A 24,534-nucleotide genomic window follows, 5' to 3' on the forward strand; every position below is an offset into this window, starting at 1 on the left:
GAGCATAGCGGTTTTGACGCAGCAGTGGAAGCAACGTCGTAGCAAAATTTTGTTATAGCGCTTTCTTTTACCTAGTCTTGCTTATCAGTTCAGCAGCGACAACTACGTAAACGACGACAACGACGTCGATGTCGTCGTTAGAAGTGGATCACAAGGTCAGAATACGGAAAAAAATCGGCCGTGTCCTTTTCAAAGGAACCATTCCGGCATTTGGCTTGAGCTATTTAAGGAAATCACAAGATTCTTTCAAGCGTTAGTAGTTTCACGCATGTATGTTAATGACAACAAAAACTACCAATGAGAAATCACGAACACAAACCTCATCATCGCAAACGAGATCAGTGAATTACTACGTTCCCCTCATGAGTACTTCGTATTTTCCGGAACGCCAGAGTTTCTGATAGCAGAGAGCAACTCGGATCAATCTCAGTATCTACACGAACTAGCGACAAGCTGTGTCGTCTGGTAAGTGCTTGTCCCCGCTGCAGTTGACGCGTGGACTGTTGGACTTTCGCACACCCAAAGCGTAACCTCAAAATTCCGTAGCTATAGCGTCTGCGAACAGTCTTATCTTTCTTATTCTTTCTTCTCGTCTTTCTCTGTCGAACGGGTTGAAATAACCTGCTCGTGCTTGGGTGCCCGACTGGCGACACGCCGTCCGAAAGCGGTCAACCGCTTGCCCTTTCAGAGTACTTAACAGTTACAATTAGTGCCGCTCTGTTAGGCACGCCTGCTACAGTTAACAACTGCAGGATTTTAGGTGTACGCTGTTCTCGGTTGCCGTTGAGATATTTACTGGCGCGAGAATCACCTAGGGGTCTACATAATGCGGGAGATACCCCGCAGTGTCATAGTTTGGATAGTTCGCTAATTGGCAGCGGGCTAATTGAAACCATTTTCACAACTAACGACAGCAACGAGGTATGTCCGGGCCTAAACTCACGTAGGCTGAAGGGCCACCTGGCTTCTGTCTGCACCAAGCAAAGCCAAAATAAAGAGTTGCACTAATAGAAACAAGTAATTTTTTATGTACGTGTATGCGCGATTCACTTTCATGGATGAAACCTTGGGAGCATTCAGCGCTGTTTCTTTAACAAACTGTTGAACAATCCATTCAGTCGTTTTACTGATGACATTCAATGCACCCACATTCGTAGATATCACTACAGATTTTTGGTATGACTACATTCTGGATCACTTCATGTTTCGGTCGAGCTGGACTGCAGCAAGCAATTCTAAAGATGGAATTGTTTGAATTCGAAATAGATCGCGTGAATTAAATGTTATCAATAAAACAGCTGAGGGGATTAGCACACTAAAATTACATTAACATTTCCTATTTTTAGAGTGATTCTGTTCGTACCTGTTTACAGCCTGAAACGGTGGAAGATTTTTATACTTTTTGTCTAGACTTATTAGAGACTTTACGTCCCTAATAATGTGACAACTAATTTTCACCCAGGTACACAGTCTCAACCGTACTTTCCCGTTCACTGAAAAAATGAAGGAATGAAGTTTTTGTCTAAACTTTCAAATATTGTTCTGGCTACGTGAGTCCTTCCTGCTGGCAGGATGACTTCGCGATGAACATCTGTAGGGTGACTTCGCCTCACTATGGCTGTTGCGATCATGAACGTCTCGAGTCCCACATTATCATCTCAAAATTATTAAGGTAGCTTCCACAGAAATGAGGCGATATAACGTTAGTCAATACAACTTTAATTACAGGAAGCGCAAAAATCCTGTCAAGCTTATAACTCGAGAAATAGTTGGTTTATTCGCTCGCGACCCAACATCAACTCCTCAAATTCTGCTCTGTAAACAATCCTTTATCGAGAACCTTGACCAACTCATCGCGGCTTGAACGACCCAGTTACTCGGATGTTTCCATCAACGACGACGAATTTCTTTAATTAGGACGATTCCTGTAGCAACGACACACTCGTGGAGCTTCCTGGAGCCTGCAGCATACACTAAATACAGGTTCTGCAAGTTCTTGCAACGAATCGCTTCGAGAAACGCTTACGAAAGTACAAAAATTGGTAAACTCTATTGCGGACACACAATAGAAGATTGTGTGCAGATTATTTTAACGTAGCACAATCAGCTCCGGTGCGAAAGTGTTAATATGGAAGTGAAACATAGACGATAAACAGTTGAGACAAGAAGAGAATAGAAGCTTCTGAAATGTGATGCTATAGAAGAATGCTGAATGTTAGATGTGTAGGATCACGTAACTAGTGAGAAGGCACTGAATAGAATTCTGGAGAAAAGAAATTTGTGGCACAACTTGGATAAAAGAAGGGATAGGTTCATAGGGCACATTCTGAGACATTAGGGTATCACCAACTTAGTATTCGAAGGAATTGTGAGGGTAAAAATCTTAGAGGGAGACCAAGAGACGAATACTGTACGCAGACTGGGAGGATTTAAGTTGCAGTAGGTATTCAGAGATGATGGAGCATGCACAGGATTAACATGGAGAGCTGCATCAAAATATATAAATGACCTTGTGGATAACATCGGAAGTTCACTGAGGCTTTTTGCGGATGATCCTGTAGTATATCGAGAGGTTGTAACAATGGAAAATTGTACTGAAATGCAGGAGGATCTGCAACGAATTGACGCATGGTGCAGGCAATGGCAATTGAATCTCAATGTAGACGAGTGAAATGTGCTGCGTATACATAGAAAGTAATATCCTTTATCAATTAGCTACAATACAACAGGTTAGTAATGGAAAAAGTTAATTCCATGAATAATCTGTATGACAGAGACACATTTCTGGAGTCAAAGCTAAGCGACAGTTATGGTGGTGCAAAGAGCGACGGCACTAGACAGTGGAGATGGAAACGAGTGATCTGAGTCATGAATTACCCTGTGCCCTGTGGTAACCTGGTGGAAGGGTTTGGGTTTGGCGAATGCCTGGATAAGGTTACCTGCCAACAGCGAAGTACGGAGGAGATAGTGTTACGGTGTGAAAGTGTGTTTCGTAGTTAGGGTGTGGTCCACTCATTGCGTTTAAGAAAACGCTAAAAGCGGAAGCATATGAACAAATTTTACAGCATTGTGCACTGCATGCTGTATAGAACGATTGACTGATTAATCGAGAGGGTTTATGGGACCAAACAGTGAGATCATCAGTTACGCGATTCCAAAGTTACTCACAGAAGAAAAATGGCCCATTAAAAGTGGTCGGATTTAGTCAAGGGAATCAAATTATAAAATAATGTTGTTAATACTCATACAGTTGAGCAGGCGGTACGGCCAAGCAGAGAGGTGGTCATGAATAACAGAGACCAAAGGGTGACGAGTGTCACTTCGTTCGATAGCTTGTAGGCTGCTCATCGAGTCGGTAAAAATTAAAAGACTGTGGATGAAGGCCTGAGAAACAAAATGGAGGTCTCTGTGAATGGCATGCAGTAGAGGAACAATTCGGAGATGATCACTGTTTCTATCAGCAGACGATGCATCCTGCGAGGCCAAGATTTGTGGACAATATCATTCCTAAAATGCACTTTCCTGCCGAGAGTCCAGATATGAATCCAGTTTAACACGTTTTGGATTAATCAGAACGCCGACTTCGCTCCAGGCCCCAGAGTCTTCTCCAGTTGCGGCTCTTGAGGAAGAAAGGGCTGCCATTCCTCCACAGACATACTGACGCCTCACTGAAAGTATCGCCAGCAGGTTTCAAGCCGTCATAAAGGCGAAGATTGGACACACCCCATATTAATGTCCACTAATAGATGTCCGGATATTTTTAATCAGAGAGAGTAGTTTAGTAAAAACCACAGCTCTGTATATCCTCTCGATTCGGATATATTTGGTGTGGTCTGTATTAGTTCTGGCACCCTTCATTATTTGTGAACACTGGTGTCCATCCTAATTAGGATTAACGTCTGTAAATGAAAGAAATCGAAGGAGGACATCAATAGGGTGGAGGATGACAGACTTTCAAAAATACTACATCGTTACAAACCAACAGATTCATAAATGATAGGGAGACACAAAACCAGATGGAAGGACTTGCAATTAGTCTCTGTAAGTAGGTGGAACAACCGGAGCCTGATGTGTGCAGATGCTGCTGCTGCTAATGATGATGATGATAATGACGATGATGATGATGATGATGATGATGATGATGGTCCCAATTAAAATATTCTGTGTAGAATATCGTACAGTCTGCATAACTGTGACAATAATGGTTAAATCGCCCAGTTTAATGTGGAGCCAGAAGACATCCACCAAAAAGACATCACGAATATGGGCAACCACTGCACTGTCTACTGATTCGATGCGCAAATAAACTGTATATTGAAGGAATCTCCGTAAATGCGTTTTTTAGAAGAAGATGCAGGTCGGTGACATGCTTTTGCTCTGTCTAATTTCCTTTAGCCGCCGTTTGTGTGTAAGCGGCAGGATATTCGCCGGCCCGTACTTCCACAAGAAGCCGTTGCTCCCGTATCTGGGGCTCTTCCGTCCGCAGCGGAAGCTGTGGCGCAGACCCCGCATTGCTTGCTGCCAGCTCAAAAGGAGAGACCTAGGTAGGTAGGCAGGCATGCCTGCCGTCCCACACGAAGCACTTTCAGAGCACCCGCAGGGAGACTCTGGTCTGACTGGTGCGTATGGGGCGGCTTCGAACAGTGGTTGCGGGCCGCCGATAAGCCGCTATCTGTGTGCACAGCACAATCTGCCAATCACCCGGTGCAAATGGCGAAGCGACGTTCCGGCGCGGTTCGCCGTACGTCCCACGGCGTGCAGCCTGCCATTCTGTGCTCACTAGCCAACTGCCTATACTCGCAGTCACGGCTCCGAAACAGGCTAAACTGTCACTCTTTACGCTCAGAACATGATGAGATACACTGACGATCCGAACTCCAAAGTATAGAAACAAGCGTTCATCAGAGAGAAGCACTTTTAGGCTCCGTGTGACATATGGATTTGATAAGGTTTGTACTCGTGGTTGTTATAGCCATTCTGATTAAATGCTGCAGCTGTTGTGGTCTTCAGTCCGAAGACTGGTTTTGTGCAGTTCTCCACGCTGCTCTATCCTGTGCAAGCTTCTTCGTCTCCGAATAACTACGGCAAGCTCGTACTTTTCCACCTGCTTCCTCCACTCATGTCTTTACTCTTTCTTTATAATCCGCCCACCTCCTCCCCTGCCCTCTCCACGCACACACACTTCCTTCGAATGGTGACCCCTCGATGTCTCAAAATGTGACTCATCAACCGATACCTTCTTCTAGTCAGGTTGTGCCACAAATTTCTTTTCTCTCCAATTCCTCATTGTTTACATGATCTACCTATGTAATCTTCAGCATTCTTCTGTAGCACTACATTTGAAAAGCTTCTATTCCCTTCTTGTCTGAAATGTTCTTCGAGCACATTTCATTTTCCTACAAGGCCACGTTCTAGCCAAATACCTCCAGAAAAGACTTCCTAACACTTAATCTGCATTCGATGTTAACAAATTCCTTTTCTTTAGAAACACTTTTATTGCGATTGTCAGTCTACATTTTGTATCCTCTCTACTTCGGCCATCGTAAGTTATTTTGCTCCTACTTTTAGTGGCTCGTTTCCTAATCTAATTCCCTCAGCACTGGATGATTTAATTTTACTACGTTCCATTATCCTTGTTTTGCTTTTGTTAATGTTCCTCTTACATCCTCCTTTCTAGACACTATCCATTCTATTCAACTGCTCTTCGAAGTCCTTTGCTGCGTATGACAAAATTATGTTATCCGCAACCTCAAAGTTTTTATTTCTTTCCCCTGAAATGTAATTCCTTCTCAAAATTTTTCTTTCGTTTCTTTTTCTACATGCTTAAAGTACAGATTGAAAAACATGGGGGATAAGCTACAGCTCTGTCTCAATCCTTTCTGAACCTTTCATTCCTTACGACAGTTGCAATTTACGTCTTGTTGCTGCACAAGTTTTGTGTATAATCTTTCACTTTCTGTATTTTATCCCTGCTACCTTCATTTTACTTATCTTATCTTCTAAGACTAGTCGTAAAGTCATTATTGCTTCGCTTGTTCCTACATTTCTCCGGAATCCCTTCCAGAGGTCTGCTTGTACCAGTTTTTCCATTCTTCTGAAAATAGTTCGCGTTAATACTTCGCAATCGTGACTTACTAAACTGATAGTTCGTTAATATTTACAGCTAACACATGCTTTTTTTTTGGAATTTGAATTATTATATTCTTGTTGAAGCCTGAGAGTGTTTCGCCATTTCATACATCTTCTGCACCAGGTGGAGTAGTTTTGTTATGGCTGGCTCTCCTAAAGATATCAGTAGTTCTGAGGGAATGTTGTCCACTCTAGGTAGCTTGTTTCAATTTAGGTCTTTCAGTGCTCTGTGAAACTGTTTTCTCCTGCTACTTCTATCTTAATTTGGCTAAACAGTCTATAGCGAAGTAAGTCTACGAGGAACAAAGTCTATGGAGAAGAAGGTACTTGGAGAGCCCTTAGTAGCAGAAGGAAATGGTTACTGCAATATATCCGAAAGCTTCGAGAAATAATTCGGAAGAGAAATTAGAACGAGTGAGAGAAAAAATTGGATGAGAGAATAGTTCAGGGCTGCAAAGGATCAAACTAATCAAAAGACTGATGAGCAACCACAAATAAAAAAATTAAATCAAGACCTTTCCTTCACCTTCTAATGGTGGAGTTCCAAATTTTTTAAATAGCTGTAGAACGACATCTTTGGCTACGTGCTACAGTTGCAAATGAAGCAAGGAATTCATCAAGTAGCATATCGGTTTATAAAACATTGATTTGAGTATTATAATCCTGTTGGTAGTGATATATCTACCTTTCACCCACTTGAGAACTAACTCAGAACACTTGTTACGTTTGGACCTCCAGCCACGATTAAGAGACACAGGAAGAGCTGTGATTGAATGGCAGTCGAATACAGCATCGTTGGATACCTAGTCAGATACTTAACTAGGTTAGTAACTTCATCAAAAATCTTTCTCAGATACGAACACAAGAAGTTTCCATAATGCATACCACTGTAGCTGTTCCGACCGAACGAGGTGGAAAGTAGTAACAGACTGCACTAATATTCGGGAGGATGGAGGTTCAAACCCCCTTGCCGGTATTCAGAATTAACTTTTCCATGATTTCCTTAAATAGTTTACGGCAAATTCCGGGATGATTCTTTCGAAAGGGTGTGGCTGATTTCCTTCCCCATTTTTCTCTATTCCGAGCTTGTGCTCCGGCTCTGCTTACGTCGTCGTCGTCCTTCCTTGCGGCACAGCACTCGTGCAACGTGACAGTATGTCCTTCCAAACGTCTCGTGAAAGTAATCGCTCATTCTGCAGTTGGACACGACAGCTTTCCGGTTGGAACTGGTTGGCCTCTGTGTGGGGTACGACGGGCCCGACACCGTGACGCACTGCCCCGTCGGACTTCGCACGCTGGCCTGCGACGCTGACGTCTGCTGTGTATGCTTATAGTATCAGAGCTCATTTGTTTGTCGTGGTCCGCGACAACCCGGATCCGTAGACGCGACCGCCCACCGGCCGAGTACCCGCGCTAGCGTTGGGTAGGCTTCCCCCGCCTGTATTCCCAACTGAAGAACCATGCTGTGGATCACACACAACTGTTGAAATGGACTTCTCGGAGTCAACAACACAATCTCAAACACGAGTACGTCCCTCCAGAGCAATCTTCCCTGTATATCTGTGGCAGACAATGGCTATTTCTGATGTGCATTCTGTATTTGGTCACCAGACCATAACCGTGTTTGATCGTCATGTCGTATGTAGTCAACAAGTAGGAATACGTCATGCATTATGGGCGTAATTACAGATATGGTGTTCCTTCCCATAACTTATTCAGCAATGGGTTGGTTGTTCATGAGCGTTGCTGCAATTGCTGTAAACAGTAACGGCACCTCCATGTCAAGACTTAAGTGGCCCATTATACCAAGTTAGACCAGAGAGGAGCACTGAGACATATGCTCTGCATAAACGATGCAGTCTGGAGGAGACACGCTTTTTCATTAGTGTAGCAACCACAATACCAATCGTGGCCTGAGGTCTATAACACTCGTCCTTCAGAAGCCATGGTACGCTTCGTCTACACAGTCGACCTATTCAAGCGAGCTGGAAGATACTGCTCCCTCTGCACTGACGGCGATACGAGATCCAACAGTTAACACCACTTTTATTATGCTATTTGACACGTCAACGACATGTAGAAGAGAAAACACAAGGAGGAAATGTTTGAAAATTTGTAACTAAAACAATTAAATGTCAGGAATTTTTCATTGGCCACCAGCCGCAAGCATTCACTTGGTATAATTCACAGGTAAATTGAAGGGGGATCACTGCTATCAGCTGCAACGGAACGTTAAGCGGAATTACCGACTGGCGTAAATGGGTACCGGACCGGGATTCGAGCCCGGGATCTCCTGCTTACTAGGCAGGTGTGGTAACCACTGTGCCATCCGGGACACAGCGTTATCGCAACTGCACGGACTAACTCGGTATGCCTTACGGCCGATTCACACTCCCCGAGCACCATCTATCCACAGTCCCTGTCCATTATAACGAAATTAGAATTATATATTAATACCTTCAGCTGCTGACGGGCGTTGATATATATCAACGGGGACAGGTGAAAATGTGTGCCCTGACCGGGACTCGAACCCGGGATCTCCTGCTTACATGGCAGACGCTTTATCCATCTAAGCCACCGAGGACACAGAGGATAGTGCGACTGCAGATCCTATCTCGCGCACGCCTCCCGCGAGACCCACATTCTCACCTTATATGTCCATACACAGCATTCGTTGTGTCTCTACATATTGTGTCCCATATCCATGTAAGTATAGACTGTCCATTATACTCCTGTTCTCTACTTAGAGATTCCCAGAGGAGGTCGGACGTATCTTTGCATTCGCACTGAAGAAAGTGGATTCATTGCCCAGCCAGGCTTATCAATTATTTGAATGCGGCTGATAGCATTGATCACCCTTCAATTTACATATAGTGTTTCACAGCTGCGGGATCTGTGTGGTGTCCGTTCTTGCGAAGGGACAGACACCATGCATTCAAATAAATGGTGTAATTCAGTTTGAGATCGTCTGTTGTAATCGAAATAAGAAATAGTAAGTACATTCTGTTAGCTGTATCCAATCTTTACGACTGACTTACTAAATGGCGACACAAACACTGACAAATAAGAACCACTGTCCAGCCACCAGCCATGTTATGTGGTTTGGAAGTACGTTTAAGGGCCGTCGGTACTCGTCTGAAAATATTCAACACTTTTCAACTACGTCAGCCGTATTCACATTACAAACATAACCCTCATTGTAACTATCTGTGTACCAAACAACCAAGCCAATTCCCATCACATTCTATGAGAAATCTCTCAAATACATTAGCATCAGAAAATCCAATTTCTCCACAGAACACGAGATATGACCTTCACACGCCACGGTAAACATTGCTCGCATGCGCAGAACATAGGCACAACCAATATTACATAGATTTTTATAAGGTCTCCGTGACTGCTTCGATCGCTTTGCCAGAATTCAGAGATACCTAAGCTGAATAAAGCTTCTGTCAAAAAATCATACAGTTTCATGCTCTGAAAACTAGGAGAATCTTGGATTCATGAAATGTCAACCAGTCACCAAAAGCCGTAAATTCAATGTTACTCAAAAGGAAACAATTTTTTAAAATCTCCCATTTGCTCTTGCAATTAGTACAGTCCCTTTAGCTCTTCCAGTTTCGTAACATGGGTTTCAAACGGACAAGCAATAACAGGAGTGGTTACCATAAGTGTATTATGGACTACTTCCTTCATAGAGATACTACCATTCCTCAGGATGCTGCCAGTTTAGCGAATTATGTCATTCCTTGTCTCCATTGCTCGACACACGACGTCCACCTATGAGGCTGAAGTATTATCACGTATAAGTTCCACATAGAGAACCTGCGTTTAATGGCTGCTGTCGTCTATTACTTTTACTTTATGGAGGGATTGTAATCAGCCCTGTAAGAACAAGTAAGAAAGTAACTGAAGGAACAATGGCTACGCTACGCTGGCGTCGAAACCCGACAAATATCACGAGATTTTCGTGATGATGTTGTTGTGAAACTTCGCCTGGGAAAGATCAGTCACCAGCTATTGCAGGCTCACAGTACTAAGTTCATAATACAAAAGATACCATGTCAAACCAATTAAGTCTCAGCTCTGTCTCCTCTTACACGGCGTAACTGAGAAATATATCTCTGGTCACAACCTTGGAGAGTAATGGTTTTCACTCAAAATCAGTCTTCCAGTATTAGTCTTGGAAGAAACTACGTGGAACTGCAGACAGAAGTGCAGTGGTACAAAAAGCAGTTTCTTCTGGTACAGTCTTTGGTGGTAATGTGACAAGCGTTTTGGCTGATCTGATGATCCATTATAGAAACGACGCTGCTGCCAACAGGTGGTCATGCATTCACTACTGCCGCACCATTCATTAGGTGTGATTCATGATCACTCCTGTTTCGCTACATCGTAACGGTGGTTGGTACAATAACAAATATAAAATTCGGGAAATGTCAAAATACTTCCGTTCGTCGAGTATAAACCATTCTTATAACCTCAAATAACTAACTGGAAATGCAGTTAGAACAAGAGCAGAAACGTGGTCGCCCTTGAGTTAGTAGAAACATAGGCACGTGTCACATTGGCTAAAAGACTGGTTTTGCGTTCGCCCGTCCGTTCGCCCGTCGCCGTGTTTAGCTTCTGAGTGAGTTGTGTGGAGACTGGGGCACGTTCTGTTAACAGACACACTAAAGCTAGTCTGCCGTGGCTCTTACTGAGTAGAAGCAGTCCTCTTCTACAGAAAAGTTACGTCGCAGTGCAGCTGTTTTTGTGACAGCCGTTCTGGAATAGGAGGTGGCTCCAAGGAAATTACTGTCCAGTTACTGCAGCCCTAATTTCCTGTTTGATTTCAGTATATCAATCATGTGGTCTGCAGCACTTTAGTGTAGACCTCATCAAATCAGACGACTGAGAATAGTGGGCCCATTGTGACGTCTCTGACTTGGTGCCTACCTTCGAATTAGAGGTCTATAATTAGTAATACAAATGAAAAATCTGTCACTGACTGCTGGAATCAGATTTAGCTGGTTACTGCTAAATCCGCACATCTGTTGGCCTCATACTCGACTCACGCATCCCTGCCAAAGCTTTAAATTTTACGGAGACTGCAGCTTTACGAAACGACATACTCCGTAACGTGATCATACACCACCCTTTTCGTGTCGACGAGGTTTCATGGTCTCTAATGTAAGCTCTTTTGCTGATAGACCAGTTAAAATTGATCAACGATCCTCTAAAACTCCACACAAACAGCCAACATGGCCTCACTCAAGGCACTGCTCGAACCATGTACACTCTGTCGCTAGCTAGCTCTCATCATTTACATTTCCAACCCTGCTTTGAATCTCTTATAAAATGAATGCTTTCATTATGACGTTAATCTGACGAGAAAGAATAGTAAAGAATGCGTTGTGCCGGAACGAAGAGCCGCAGCGGTAAAATAACGGATTTATTTTCGAGGATCACGGTTAAATTCCAGTTCAAATGGTAAAAATCTGGGGTGTAACGTCCCAACGACTTAGAGACCACTCGTGTAACTGCTCAGAATAGCCAACGGTGCCATTGCGCTTTGTAATAATATTCCTGGAATTTACCTTAATCGAGTCATGAAAATCGTAGTAAACCTAAATCAAGATGACAAACTAGGATTTGCAATCCGATCATTCTGAATAGGAATCTAGTGTCTTACAAAATCTCCAGATGTCAGACACTCAGATCGGTACCAAAAGTTGTATGTCGACAGAGTATCAGCCAAAACTCCGATATAGTTCGTACTATGTGTTGTCATTCAGCATAACGAACGTCAACGTTAATTAAAAGTAATGCTGGGACTACGGACAACATCAGAAGCCTAACGGTGAGTAGGTAACTTATGTTGCTCCGGGTGGGAAGTTAGTAGAGCGTTAGATTTTCGTGCCAAAGGTCCCGCGCTCAAATTCCAGTAACGACAATTTTTTTTACTGTATTATGTGTGAAAGTGTTAAATGGGACACCGTATTTATGATATGTAGAAGGGCTATTTAGAGTTTACAGCAATGTTCTCTTGGCAGTCTGCTTTCGCTTCGTTTCTTTGAAAATAGTAAACCTGTAGAGTACATTTATAGTTTCACAGAATATACAATTAGAACAGAAAAAAATTACATAACACATGCCGAAGTAATAGTAATGAGAATAATTATTAATAAACAAAATAATAAATAATAAGATTAGTAATAAGTACATCATGTTCAACTAACGAAGCGAAAGCAGATTGCCAAAAGAACATTGCTAAAAACTTTGTAAAGTCCTTTTACATGTCAGAAAAATACTCTCACATACAACAATTTCATGTGTAAATAGTAAAAAAATATTGTTATTGGTGGTGTTTGAACGCTCCATCTTCTCACCCACGCGAGATGTACAATACAGTCAATCACAGGTATACTTTTCCTGTGCTCCGTAGCTCTGGTGATAATTACCGTTTCCGCATGTTCTACTCGACGACAGCACACAGCACGTACTAAATTAGTGTTTTGTTTGATACTCTATCGGGACACAACGTTTGGTACCGATCTGAGTGTCTGGCATCTGGAGGCTTGGGTGTCAGCAACTGCGCCACCTCCTTCGATGATTTCGATTTGGCCTTCGTGATTATGCTTGCGCTGCTTGCCCATATTACAGTCTAAGTCGCGACCTCTCTGCGACCTCGATTATTAAACTACGGAATCATCAGGTGTAGTCGAGATATTGGTTTTTTGTGTAGTGTACATTGTCCCATCAAACCATCAGAAATAATAGAATCTATCGAATGACGTGGCACATCAACTATTGAACTATTGATAAACTGGTAAAACGACATTGTTTTATTAACAAAATACACGACACGGACGACAATGATTGTCCAGTTCAGTGACCAATCACAAAGTGTTCGTTACACACGTTGAAAAATACTCAACGGTTAACTGTTCAGTTTGCTTAGCAGAGGTATGGTATATTAACTGTTAGATTTAACTGCTTCAGTTTCATTTGTAGAAACCCCTTCAAAAGGATGATACTGTTTTTGACAGGACATGGTCCATATCCCATGCAGTGATGTAGAATTAAGAAGACAAGAACACAGACGCCTAGCTGAGGATTAGTAGGCACATCTGAACATACTTTGAATGTCATCAATGTACTGAATTTAGACGCGGACTGGAGATAAGATCTGACACCCCGTAATGAAGAGAAGTGGGAGCTGCTTGATACTTTAGTGAATAATATATCCGAAGTTACACTAGATGAATATCAAAATACAAGAAGTCTCGATGAAGAAACTGAAGTCAGTAGCAGTCAAAACAACTCATCGAGTTCCGGTGCAAATGGAGAAACATCGCTTGGAGTTATGACAAGATAAAGATCAAGACGTGGTCTTCTCAGGAAGCGTGTAGTGAAGAGTCACGGAAGGCCAGTGGGGAAGAACCAGTGACAGAAGAGTATTTTTGTGGGTTTAAATGATGGGGCTACGCCGGACGTCGGGTGCCGTGTTCTCCCGGGACATTCCAGGAGAAATTAAACGGCTCCCGATGAGTTTGGTGTGGATGCGATGTTGCCTGCTGGAGCCACCGATGATGCCAGGAAACTTTCCTAATGAAACGGTGGTCGTGCATGTCCCGCTCAGAGAACGGAAACCTTTCCGTGTCACAAGAACTTCCTGCGCAATCCGTAATGTGAGATTGGCCAGAATGAATCATTAGGACTCTCATGGTAGTAACAAGATGTATAGTTATCGTGAGGTGTTATACTTAGCGCTTATTTAATAGCTTAGTATAGATTCTGGGTGCCAGAATCATATTCAGTTTATATTCTACATCTCTATTCTTCGTGTCTACATATTTGTTTCTCAAACACATTTATCAGAACGAGAGACCAGTTTGTTGATACCGTGACTGAAGTGTGTTTGACTTTGTTGACGGAACCACAACCTCACCTCTGCTTGCACCACTTTATTACGATCAAATTACATGAAAATCGGATGGGACTAAGAAACTCGAAGGCGCCGAATCGTTGCAGCTGTCGCAACGCTCATGTGTGGTCTGGTTACGCCTTGCTGGCAGAACACACTGCCACGTTACAAGCTACAATTCGGAGACCTGTAGCGGCAGAGAGCTGCAAATGTGTAGCCATGAAGAAAAAATTTCGGAGGCATTGCTTTCCAGCAGGCCCTAGTAAAATGGCATACGTACTCAAAGTAACAAACCTGACATTTAGTTTCAAGAGGTTAAGTGGTGGTTTCTTACGATAGACTATTATGGCTGTAGAAAACTCATTCAACAAAGAATAATGCTTGTAAGAGTGAAAGATTTATTATACCTGCAATTACAATTGGTGTTATACAACCTGAAATAGGTAGCGAGACTTCAGTTTTAGGTGTTTGGCAAATAATAAAATTATAAACAGCCGACCAGTTGCAATGGATAAAGAATTCTTTACCTATGTTTCAACAAATTTAAATTTGTCTTCTTCAGAAGGTGGCAATTTTACATTAGTATGGACTAATGTACCATCGCCGTTTTTATAAAAGTCGGTTGTGAGCTCTGCAACATCCATGTACTAATTTATATTTACGTGACAAACCCTATTTCTAGGGCTATATTTTAATTTTGACAAATGGATCTACGCCGACATTTGTAAAAACGGCGATGGTACATTAGTCCATACTAATGTAAAATTGCCACCTTCTGAAGAAGACAAATTTAAATTTATTGAAACCTAGGTAAAGAATTCTTTATCCATTGCAACTGGTCGGCTGTTTATAATTTTATTACGTGGAACCGTTACTGTTGTGCAGCTATGTTTACAATACCGTTTAGCAAATGTTAATTTGCGACAGCCACTATGTTTAATGCGAGGCACTACGGTATCATTGTAAGATACAACTTCATGAACAGAGCCACGACCTGTTCTCCCGACATTTATTGTACAACACGGAAGGGCGTGTCAATTGGACGTTCGGCACTGCCAGATGAAAGTGAACAGCGGGGCTTGAGAAGTATGCTTACGCGCATGCGCATTGCAGCCGTTTGTACATCTTAACAGACCGGCGACTGGTCGGTGACGCCTCGACCCCAATTCAACACCAGTGGTGAGCTACACACTTCGTTCACGATTGCCAATGCGTACTCACGCGACACTGATTCCGCTCTACGTGCGGCCTTCAACGTCGCCAGCTCAGACCCTGCTCAGGGCCATCCCGTCAATCCACGTAGATCGCATCGCCCGAACCTATTAACACACTTCCGACAATGACAGGAACTTCCAAAGGCCGAGGTAAGACCGATTACGTACACAAGCGACATCAGCTGTCCCTGACATCCCTATTCTCTCTGAAAGCGAGCAAGAATTTCAGGACTTGTTCAATGGAATGGACAGTCTGCTGGGCGCAGATGGTGGATTGCGAGTAAAGGAGAGAATTTCGTACTGCGGATCAGCAGAAATGAAGCAAGAGACAAGGTTAACATCGAAATTGGGAACCACATAATAGTGAAGGGATTCCGCTACCTTGGTCGCAAAATAACGCATGAGAGAGAATTCAGACGACAGATGACCCAAAAATAAACTCCTACATTAAAATCAACATTAACTGCACAATACTGTACACTGTTCAGAGCAAGTAACCAATGTGGTGTCCCATGTTCCCCAAAATCATCTCTTGTTCACTATCTCTTTCTTTTTACATGCCTTGCAGTTTGTTACAAAAGAAATAATTTACAAGACAATAAAATATCCTCGAGTATTGCTCCCTTCCTGAGATAGTACCACGAAAAAAATGACTGACTATGCCGGAAAGCTTCTTGGAGTTGATTGGCGGAAGAGCTCAACAAACAAAGAACCAGTACAAGAAAATGGCTCTAAGCTATGTGGGACTTAACACCTGAGGTCATCAGTCCCACTACAAGAAAACACGGACGGGGATTTGAACCATCGTTCTCCCAAATGCAAGTCCAGTATGCTAACTACTGCGCCAGTCCGCTCGGTAATTTAAGACGTGGAGTAGACAATGATAAATGAGAGGAATTTTTTACTTTCGTAATTATACTGAGGTACTGAGGGTCAATCAGAGTAGTGTAAATAATTAGAGATAACGGAATATGGAGGAAGACAATCAAAACGACTTTTCTTAACAGCAAGTTGACATTGGATGCCGTCCTCTTGAGTGAACGAACAGTCGTTGGACACTACATGATTTGATAAACAGTGTTCCATTAGTATGAACTGCCCGCGTATTCCATACATCCATATCCTGCTGTGAGTGTCAGTTTTCTAACAGTGACGCTTTTGGTGACTGTCTAACGGTACGGGATGTATTTTAAGGTGACAGCTGGACTCATATGGCTGAAGTGAATCAGTTTTTAACTAGAAATAACTCTGATCACTACAGTTCCATGAACATTATTTATAGTACAAATGGTGACATCTTTCACAATGACAGTATTTCATGGCGCTGGGTACAGACTTTTGCAAGCGAATTGACAACAGATGTACACAATTTTACCACATTATTTGTCCACCGATGTTATGAAATATTTGGGATACCATCGAACGATCTACTGTATTTTCACGTTAGATCCAGTGTGCACAGTATTACAGATATTGTAAATTAACGGCACAAAATTAATAATCTATACCTCGTAGAAATCGCCAGAAGTTAATCGAATGTGGTTTTTGAGGGCTCAGAATGCCAATCGCCACCAAGAGAACGATAATACGAGTCATGTTGCGCTGTTGCTTCCCCCGACGAGTGCTGGAAGCTTGAGACATCGGAAGTAAGTATGAACAGTCCGAGCGATGAACTGTCTGAACAACGGAATGGTACGGTGTAGTTTCTGTTCTTCTCTCTCTCTCTGCGCGCGCATGTGTGTGTGTGTGTGTGTGTGTGTGTGTGTGTGTGTGTGTGTGTGTGTGTGTATGTGTGTTCAGTCTATGTTAGTTGGCCAGTGGCCACATTTCCGACCTCTAAACAACGCGAGTGATCCTTATTGTGAGTGGGCTTCCATGATATCCGTCGAAGCATAATTCACTGCGTATCTTCTAGGAATTTACGCCGACTTTAATAATCTATCGGTATGCTGTCCTTCGCTCGTTTTGAACACGTGCTGCGTGCTACGGCCACCTCTAAAAGTATACTAGGCCCGTTTTTATCTAACAAATTGTATTCCATTATATACTTGTCCGGCGGATGTAGTAATCTGTGAAGGAAAGTGCACGACTGAAATAGAGCGCACAGGCGACGAACGTGCCGTCTTGGAACCGGAAGACAGCATCCAGGAACACTCGTTTTGAGGTGAAATTATACATCGTAACTAAAGATCCCGGTGAACAAATGATTAGTTAGAACTCTCATAAACCCAGAAGAAACATGACATACAATGGTTTGCAACGAATTCCTAGGGATGTAGCATAAGCGGAAGTGCTGAGAGGAGGACGAATGGACGTAGTAGACGTCTCGCCAATGCCGAGATCGTAAGGGAATGAGCACTACCGCAATTAGAGCAATGAAGAGAAAGAAACCACCTGGGACTTTGCTGAAGGAACCATCCCAGCATTCTTGTGAAGCGATATATCTGCTCAATGGCGATCAAGAATATCGAAATACAGTAAGAGTACGTCGACAGTGTGTCTTTTTACCTTGATGACGTGCCAACTTACGCGAATATTTTCATAGATAAATCCTGTCTCTTAACGAGAACTTAATTTATCTTTACAAAGATAGCTGGCTTAGCGATGAACACTGAATCTGATTTTTTTTTACTGTGGAAAAGTCATGATTCTGTTGTGCTTACCGGGACCAGGTTTACCGAATTACCGAATGTCATTTTATTACTGTTGTTATTGCTGAGATCGAAGTAGAAATGTATGCAAAAAAATGTTATGAGATGACCGAGTAAACACAGAACTTCAGATTTATTCTCCTAAGGATTTTTTAGACATCTGTGTTTTCCTTTGTAATGCGTCAGTCATTTAGGTCCAAAGACTCATAGCGAGAAAAGCAAGCCAAATCTCATTACTGTAAAAGCGACGCCTGTGTCAGAGGATCAGAAGCTAATAGTGTTTCGGGCGCCGTCGTAACAAAGCAAAGAGCTCTGCAGCGATATGGCTTCTTTCCGGAAAACAGAAAATTTGCGGCGTCACAACTTTTAACACTGGTGATACTTGGTGTAAATGTTTAATGGTAGCGTGTTGAACACCATCAGCTTGTTCCTTTCAACGGCACCGAGCGGGGAAGCGCAGTGGTTAGCACACTGGACTCGCATTCCCGCTTCAAACCCGCGTCCGGCCATCCTGATTTAGGTTTTCGTGATTTCCGTAAATCGCTTAAGGCAAATGCCGGGATGGTTCCTGCGAAAGGGCAGGGCGGCTTTCCTTCTCCATCCTTCCCTAACGCGAGCTTGTGCTCCGTCTCTAATGACCTCGTTGTCGTCGGGACGTTAACTAATCTCCTTCTCCTCCTTTCAAGGAAGTGTTTAAATATGTTACCTAACTTTTTTTCCCCCTTAGCTACGTGGATGTCAGTGAAGGCGACTTGCGGTAAACGTGTTTGAAAATAATACGTACGAAATTGTAATGGTACTTCTACAAAATACTATGCAGAATGACCAATTCGTGCTCTCACAAAAATCCGGAAGACTGACTACAGAACATAGAAAAAAAAACCCATTTCGTTAAAAAAATTTCATCTTCCCAGTATCGCTGCTATACTTCAGAAGCGAGCAGGTTGTCTTCTGGCTGAGAAGGTAGCAGCATAAGCGTTCAACAGTTTACTGTATATAAGCAATTCTGTGTATATGGTGAATTTTAGAACAGTTACTACTTCAGTTGACTTACCATGTAAATAATAATAAATAATAGTAACAAAAATTAATTTACAAAAGGTGTATCACATTTCTTGTTGTGTAAAGTGATAATGAATGAAATGAGTTTTTTTAACATGTCTAAAACAACGGAAACATGAATTCATCATCAGAACTCATGAAAAGCTGTAAAATGCAACGTAAATATAAAACTACTAGCACAAAACAACTGATAGCTTCATTTGAGACAGATAAACAACAACAACAACAAAACTCCCAGTGACAACACAGCTTTTATGACCGGTATTTGCTCCCTTGATGACTTTCGTTCTACGTGCCTTAGGCAGCCGTCCAAGGCATCTTCCTGTGCCTGAGGTTTCGTCCCCTAATGTTGGAGACATAATCACAGGCTAGGAAGGAAAAGAAAGATTCTAACTGAAAGAAACTCGGCAACCGAACTTTTTACAGCCTCTGATGATGGCTCCAGCATTCATAGGCCAAAAGTTGAGCATAGAAGCAAGCCTTAGGCCACAGCCTAATGCCCTTATAACAAAAATCAACAAGGGCGCAGTGAAGATAGCGCAAAAAGTGCTGAAACATGTTTGGGTAAAGCAAAGATAATTATGTTAATATCAGTGACTATTGTCCCTATCGCTCTCTCTAAAGCCGGAAACATCACACGTATGGCTTTTCTGGGCAGTGAGAACTTATCCGTGATCCCCAAATTAGCCAAGTAACAGAAACTTCCGTTTGTTGCGCTACACGCTTCCGTCCCCAGAGCACAATTCCTCTTTTTATGAGAAAAGAAGGGCTGCCATCTGTGGTCAGTCCCGTAGCACAGCCCAGTCGCGCGGGAACCCGCCAAAGCTGCGCCGAGCGCTTACTCACCTTGACGTACATGGCTGCTACTTGCCGGCTAGACCGTCACTCGGAACTGTGCGTCGCGCGGCGAGCCCCCAGACATATAAAGTGGGGATCCGGTCGTGCGCGGGTGGGAGGAGGAGGGGCGGGGGGAATGTGGGGGCACGGCCTCTGCGCGCGTGACGTGGCACACTCCCATTGGCCGGCGGGAGACTGGCCCACCGGCGCGCCTAGAGCCGCCCGCGAGCTGCGGCGCCGAGACGCGTTGCACGTGGGGCTGAGGGGACGCCGAACCTGGCTTTCCCGCCTCCGGAGAACAGCGGAAGCTGATGGCTTTGTGCCGGCCCCAAGGTCGCCAGTGTTCCCAGTAAAGTGTATCCTCTACTAGTGAACTGTCGCTGCCCTCAGGAGTCCCAAAATTCACGGAAAACTGAACTATTTCTGTACACCATCTTCTTTTCGTTTCTAGGCCCTAATTGCACCCTTTGAAGAGCAAAATTATGAGAATTGGGTGTGCAACATCACCAATGTGGCCTTATTGTATTGAGACCTTAAATTCCAGTTGGTTAGGCTTTGTAGTATTTTCATTAAATGATCAGATACTTTGTCATAATTATTTTCAGCCATAATGGCTATGTTTTTGAACCGTGACTGTGTGGGAAAATTATTTATTTCAAGTTTCTGCTACCAGTCACTTTTTATTTTGTGCTTAATCTAACATAATGCAACGCGTTTCGAACATGTTTTGTTCATCTTCAAGCGTTTGTACATACACACATTTCTCGATGTATGTATGTATGTATGTACAAACGCTTGAAGATGAACAAAACATGTTCGAAACGCGTTGCATTATGTTAGATTAAGCATAAAATAAAAAAAAGTGACTGGTAGCAGAAACTTGAAATAAATAAATACTTTGTCATAATTTGTGTGGTTGTTCTAGTGGTCATCCTTAATTTCCTTACTTGCAAATGGAGGTGTCAAAAAGTACACATGTTATCAATAATTTATCCACTTTGCTGGCTGTCGAGGTCTATGGCTGTGGGCTATATTACGTTGGTGCATAAATTCGTAGCGTTTTTGTTTTGCATGTTGGTATTCCGTTACCTACGGGTATATTTATTGATTATCATTTTTTTTTATTTGTAGTTCACTGTTGCTACTTGAGTTTACATATTATCTTTTTGTCATTTTGACATAGTGAGTGGAGCTGTGGAAGCTAGAAAATGGAATGCCAAGTACAGAAATCGGAACATTTCCTAACTATTCTTCTTTTTGAGTTCAATAGAGGACTGAAGCAACAGTGGTAACCACGTGTGGGGATAACGCCATTGGACGGAGCACGGCAAGAAAATGGTTTTCTCGTTTCATGGAGGATCGTTTTGAAACTAGTGACTCCCCATGTTCAGGAAGACCTTCGGGTTTTGATGAAGATCGGCTAAAACGCATTAACCCACCACGATCCACATCAGTATAATCGAAAACTTGTACATGTAATGAACTGTGCTCGTTCCACCGTCGTGCGACATTTGCATGCAGCGGCGAAGGTTGAAAAATATGGTGTGTAGCTACTCTATGTTCTAAGCCCAAATCACAAAAATCAACGGGCATGTGCGCATCCCTGCCTACTCGTCATCAATTGGGTCGTGAACAACACTGACCATTTCTATCCTGTATCAGTACTGGTGACGAGAAATGGCATCATTACGCTAACATATGGAAAAGAAAGGACTGGTTGAGCGCAAACAACTCCCCGAACAAAGACCTTCGCGCATCCAAAAAAGATAATGTTATGCATATGTGGAACAGCAAGGTGTACTACAAATTGCTTCACCTAGGTGTAGCCATCACTACTCACATTTATTGTGAATAACTGAGACGTTTTGCAGACACAGTCCAAGAACAACGATGAGGAAGTTTGGATGAAGAGATGCTACTCCACGATAACACCCGCCCGCATTCTGTTATACTGACGAAAGACACTGTACAGGAGGTGGGATGGGAAGTCACTCCGCGCCCACCTTATTCACTTGATGTTGTGCCTCCATATTGTCACATTTTCCGCTCTCTATCCACCTTCAAGGAACTTCTTTTCCAGATGAAAATGCGCTCAGAACATGGCTCGAGGAGTTCTTCGCCTCAAAACCACGTGATTTCTACAGTCGCAGAAACGAAAAGTTACCTCAGCGTTGGCAGACTGTTGTAAATAGCGAAGGAGAATGTATTTTTGATGACTCAAGTCTCTTATGTGTATCTGTTGTGTTTATGAAAAAACGATACGAACTTATGCACCAACCTAATACTATTGTAAGGAAAATACCAACTAGCCACATTTTTATGTAATTTTATTTAAGCCAATACACATTTTGGAGTTTCACCCATATTCAATTAGCGTAACACATTTCATAGTGTTCTGTAAGTTCAGTCACTATAATGTCTACAAAGTGTAGTAGCTAAACAAAATTTTTATTTTACACAAGGCAGCTGAAAATGGATGAAAGCCTGAAACGCCTACTGGCTTAACTAAAAATACACAAAAACTTGGGTGGTTGCTGTATTTCTTCAAATAACGCACAAGTTATTTTTCGTAACAGCACGAAACAAGCTTAAGCATTTGAATATGTATATTATGTTTCTGAAGTTCAGTGAGTGTCGTTACAAGACATAATAAGTGTATTATTTTTGTACCTCCATCTGCAAGAGAGGAACATGTGCATGATGCCAAGCACAACGATACTAACTGTGACAAGTTATGTAATCAGTTAATCCATGTCCTAAAGAGCGTGACCAAGTAGAATTAATGCCTCGTTAACGTCAGACCACTTTGTTGAGGATGAAAATGTTCCGAAACATGTTTGAACGAGGAGAGTAATATAAAAAAGATTCTAGCTCTATTGCAAGAGATCATCTTAGTTGCTACGTATACAAACATGAAACACATCCATTTATAAACGGAAGTTCCGGGGATACCTAGGATCACATTTAACAATCCTCTCGACAGAAACTGAGATCCAAAGTAATTTTTCCGATTTTTATTTCTTTTCTCCACCGATTTTGGATTCCTCTAATGCGTTGACCAACTTCTCTTTCCACTCAAGCTTAGCTAAGTCGGCTGGCAATTTTTCTTCGACAGTTTGAACGCACGTTGTCTTATTTGCTTCCTACAATCTCTATCAGCTGTTTAGCTGCATTACTAAATTTTTTACGTTTACCCCGATTACGCCTCCGACCGCCTGACAAATGTTCCGCACCTGCCTCTTGGTTTGTGTATAACGATTGCTCCACTTCACTTTAAAATTCAATTCGACCTACTCCCTTAAATATTTACATTCTCCCTTACTATCAGATACAACACACTTCTGACCTCTTAATCACTAGATCCATATTCTCTGCATTTCACAATCACGTAGTAATTCCGATGTAACGAATTATTTCAAGAAATTTTTCTGTAACTGTAGCGAAGTATTTGGGGCCAGCAGATTTCTTTTTTTATGTTCGCCAATACTAGTCCGCTTTTAATCTGCATCAGTATGTGCCGTGGATATAACAACTACTACTATACATAGTATCATCTTACCCTTCCCCATTCCATTCACGGTGGTTCCCCTTAATGTATAAACGCATCTCTGCGATTTTGTCATACTCATAAATGCTGCACGTATGTTAGAGAAAAATACGTATTTATTTGGCTCCTCTTGGAATACACGCTCCCTGTAGTTCAAGAATAAGCTTTTACGTGGCGTAGTCTTTTTTGTCCTTGCCTGTCAAACCGTAAGAACGATTTTATGCCACCCAGAAGTCGTAAACAAGCCTTGGGTACGGAGATAATACAGTTCGCACCATGCGCAAAGAACTGAGACAACAATATTCCGTATTTGGCTTCTTTTCTTCCCGCTGATTGCAGTTCACAGCGACATTGACAATTTTGGCCCACACTTTAAATTTCCTACGCGCGACATAGTTCAAAATCACACATAGAAAAATTAAATAAAAATATGGAAATAAAATAATGAAAAACTTATACCTCTCCGACGTCGATAAGCGGCAACTAATGTAAATAAACACAAAATCGTATAAACAGAGGAAAGACACCTCCAAAATGACCGTGATGTGAGGCAACAGTCACACGTAACGCGTGTGACTTGGAAAATGTCAACACACATAAGCAGGCTCGACACTTCCTAGGAACTCATGCAGACATACTACGCAGTGCAAGGCGTCTGGGATTTTACGTCAGCCTAGTGTGACACACAATGTTTCGCTAACAACCCGTGGTAAACCCTAAGCAAACGAGTGCGTTACCGCCTTGACAAGATGCGCGGGAGATTTCCAAGGAGGTCGTAACTCAGAGATACCGCAAGTACACAGATAAGGACGCCATTTCTCCTCCGTACGCGACCTCTTATTCAAAAGTTTTGGGGACGTTTGCATCATACAACCAGAAGAAAACTAAATGCGAAATTGGTGCGACAACTACGAGCACCCAAAGACGCAAAACATTTTATGTACAACAGCAGCACGACGCCATTAAGAGATTACAGAAATGTTGAAAATCAGTAGGTCTCGAACTGTACGTTATTAGCATAATCTAAATCTATACTCTGGAAACAGTGTGAAGTGCAAGGAAGATGGTACTTCCCATTGTACCGCTATTAGGATTTCTTTCTGTTCCATTCGCATATGGAGCGTGGGAAGAATTATTGCGTAAATGTGCCTTGCAGGTGTAATTAGTTTTCTGTATTCGGAATCG

General features: G+C 42.5%; 1 protein-coding gene across 5 annotated transcripts in view; it reads right to left on the minus strand.

Moving 5' to 3' along the window:
• The window catches only part of LOC126094464 (solute carrier family 2, facilitated glucose transporter member 1-like), a 574,417-nt gene that overhangs the window by 12,450 nt on the left and 537,433 nt on the right, over nucleotides 1-24,534 (minus strand). The window contains exon 1 of one of the 5 annotated variants that reach the window (XM_049908852.1): nucleotides 19,812-19,874. The exons of the other annotated variants lie outside the window; for them this stretch is intronic. Within the exon in view, the coding sequence (XP_049764809.1) occupies nucleotides 19,812-19,823 (12 nt within the window). The 5' untranslated portion in view covers nucleotides 19,824-19,874. Of the gene's footprint in view, nucleotides 1-19,811; nucleotides 19,875-24,534 lie in introns of those variants that run through there. 5 annotated transcript variants of the gene reach the window in all.

The sequence above is a fragment of the Schistocerca cancellata genome, chromosome 8, assembly GCF_023864275.1.
Source record: "Schistocerca cancellata isolate TAMUIC-IGC-003103 chromosome 8, iqSchCanc2.1, whole genome shotgun sequence".
Taxonomy (NCBI): Eukaryota; Metazoa; Arthropoda; class Insecta; order Orthoptera; family Acrididae; genus Schistocerca; species Schistocerca cancellata.